This window comes from Ostrea edulis, chromosome 5 (genome assembly GCF_947568905.1).
Source record: "Ostrea edulis chromosome 5, xbOstEdul1.1, whole genome shotgun sequence".
NCBI classification, from domain to species: domain Eukaryota; kingdom Metazoa; phylum Mollusca; class Bivalvia; order Ostreida; family Ostreidae; genus Ostrea; species Ostrea edulis.
The window spans coordinates 50036249-50039350 of record NC_079168.1 but is presented as its reverse complement, the minus strand read 5'-3'; the positions used below and the strand labels follow the sequence as shown (position 1 = coordinate 50039350).

The 3102-nt window shown below is 37.9% G+C and overlaps 1 protein-coding gene across 1 annotated transcript; it reads right to left on the bottom strand.

Moving 5' to 3' along the window:
• Positions 1 to 742: 742 nt before the first annotated feature.
• LOC125649120 (beta-1,3-galactosyltransferase 1-like) lies at positions 743 to 2150 on the bottom strand. Its single transcript, XM_048876355.2, has one exon. The coding sequence runs from the start codon at positions 2063 to 2065 to the stop codon at positions 812 to 814; it is 1254 nt and encodes a 417-aa protein (XP_048732312.2). The 5' UTR covers positions 2066 to 2150; the 3' UTR covers positions 743 to 811.
• Between the last annotated feature and the right edge of the window lie 952 nt (positions 2151 to 3102).

Here is a 3102-nt window from a genome sequence, read left to right as displayed (position 1 = left end):
AAGCCATAAAATTCAGAAAGTAGGTCACGGTGACCTATTTTTCAGTTGACGCATTTCAAGGTCCCATGATCCACCAACTGACAAGTTTTGATGATCATAGGCTTCAAAGTGTCCAAGATATGCATCAAAATTAATTTTAAAATAAATACCTGCAAAATTCAAAAAGTAGGTCACCGTGACCTACTTTTGAGACAACTTGACACAAGGTCCTAAGATGCATCAACTGTCAAAATTTGATGATCCTAGTCCTTATAATGACTAAAATATCAAAGATTTAAGGAAATATAAATTTAGGTCAACTTTGAAGTGACCTTGATACCACGCCCTTTGCCCCAGGGTAATGCCTTGAACAATTTTTAATCTACAACATATCCTCATCCTTATGTGTAAGTTTGGTGATAATCTGCCCAGTGGTTCTTGAGAAGAAGATTTTTTAGCAACCACTACTTTTGTTTGTATTTTCCTGATTATCTCCCCTTGTTAAAGGGTCACATCCCTCTATTTAGTATGTATGAAAGCCCTTGGGCCAATGATACCCTGTAACAAATTTGAGAAAAATTGGCCAAGGGGTTCTTGAGTTATAGCCCTTTTTCTAAAAAGTTTACGCACACCGCACATCGCACAAATGGCCATAGCATTAGCTCTTTGAGCCTTCGGCTCAGAAGAGCTAAAAATTACGAATTCATTCCGCGACCGTAGCAAACATTTCAGACATTGTGATGAATAAAACTTAACAATGACAGAGAAATACATAAATTTTCTTTTCAGAGCAAACATTTCATATTAAAGATGAGCAGGATCTTCGGGATCTTCAACCGTCAACAGCAATGTGCCGTCCATATTTGTTCAGTTTCAATAATGGCGGATTTTTAAAGCTATTTATAGACTTTCTACCTCTTACAACTCGCTTTCTCGGTGAATCTTTCATAATAACTTCGACTTTCTCATAATGACTATTTAACGGAACGACTGCCCCATTCCTAAATCCCTGTTCTTCCCACAGTCTTAATTGGGCTTTACAGTTCGCTTTCCATATCAGTTTCAGTTCGTTTGCAGTGAGACCATGGCTGGTGATGACATTTTTTGACCTATATATACAAGGGTGTGGATAAACTTTATATGCGTGAAATTGCATCATGTTGGAAACGTTGTATCCTAGGTGTTGTAAACACAGGGCTATGTAAATGTCCTCCAGAGGGAAAAAGGGAATATTACGGGACAGTTGAACTATATCTTTGATGAGGTTCATGTGGGTTAGATACCCCGTCCCGGAACAATACGGTGGATAAGTAGATTCATTGTAAATCGAGAACGGCACGTAGTATTTGTGGGTAGGTTTTCTAAAAGGTCTAGCATTCTTCGAGCAGCTGCCATACAATGTATTACTTGATAAACCCAATGGTGACGTCACAGTCTCCTGTAATGCTTCCAAATTCACCCACATGTCATCATCAACTTTCATTACATAATTTACGTGTTTGCAGTTAGATACCGCCCATTTAAAGGCAGATACTGTCTTCAATGTAAGATTTCTGTAATTCTCGGTAAAATTAATTAAAAGAATATCATCATAAAGCTGGTGTTCGTCTGCAACATTGTAATTCAGTTCCTCTATCTCGCTTTTTCCAAACACAAACATATATGTGACATTCCCTTTCGCACGTGATAACCAAGTTTTACGTAAAGCCTTTCGTTGAACAACATTTTCATGCTTTGAGAAAACAAGTAACAGAATGGTGGTGTTTGACCGCGTACGGTTTCTGTTGCATACGTCACTCTCTAATATGTATCCAAAATCCGTATGAAAACAGTCATTACATACTTTAGGTCTTGTGACATACTCCTCGGAATTTGATAACTTATCCACCCTCTGTGCTAAACGTTCACGGTGAACTAGAATAATATGTCGGTCCGTCTTAGCGAAATAAACATGTATTTCCTTTGGTAATTGTACATCCATAATCCAGGACACAAGCACAAAATTCCAAACCACTACGGCACATACGATAAAGAACCAAACGCGCATCTTTATTCTCCTTGACATGATATTTTTTAAAAAGATCATTCTGACGTACACGATGTTGCAAAGTCACCGAGGTACGTATTCCACACGGTAAATTTTGAAGCTCTCCCTTTACATTTATCAATACCATGGCGTTATCTCTCCACCCGGCGATAGGTCCCGACTGTTTCCTGACAAAAGTTTAAAATGATAGCGGCTGCATAGAAAATGGCGGATCTAAAATTTTAAAAAGACTAGATCTAATATAGTTTTGATTAAAGATACAGTACTTTTGATGGTCATATGTAAAATTAACTATGATACCGTAATCGAAGGCAGGGATACAACTCTTCAAAGTTTAATCACAGAGAAAGATGAATTTATTGCATGAATTTTGTTAAAAAATTAAAATCAACATCAAAGTTGTCCGACTTACGATCATGTCCGACTCACGATCACTCTGCCTCAACATTTTAATTATCAATTTGTAGGGAATGGGTTCCAACACGCGAAATTCTTCTCTGTATACTTCATTATTTTAAACCGAACTCTAACCTAACGTGGGGAACATTCCAAGGCTGTAATATCTTATTAATCAGTATCATTGTCGGAAACCCACGGTCGATCGCAGAATGTCAAACTATTTAAAGAATTAGTTAAGTAAATAATTTACAAAATAAATAATATACAATTAAGATAAATTAAAACTAGAACTAACCTAAACCCACGGTCGGTCGCACTTCCTATACCTCCTGTGGGACACAACGCCGATATTTTCACATAACTCATTAAAATGCATGATCTTTTGTGACCTATCGAGGACCGATGGGAATCGCCGTAAGACTCTAAGCGTCAGCAGTAATGGTGGCGCCCATGAAAGTGTGTGTGTGTTTTGTTCTGTCAATATCAAAGATCGGGGTTTGGGTCTCTGTCCTCAAAAACTACACTTGAACAATACAGCTATGCTCTAGAGTGCCTCAACTTTCACCCAACAGACGCATCATTTGCGTGCAGCCTTTGTACGAATAAAATAAATCGGGTATTGAAATTCAATGATTCAATGGCCACGAAAGTGGACCAGATGAAGGAGGAAAGAGATA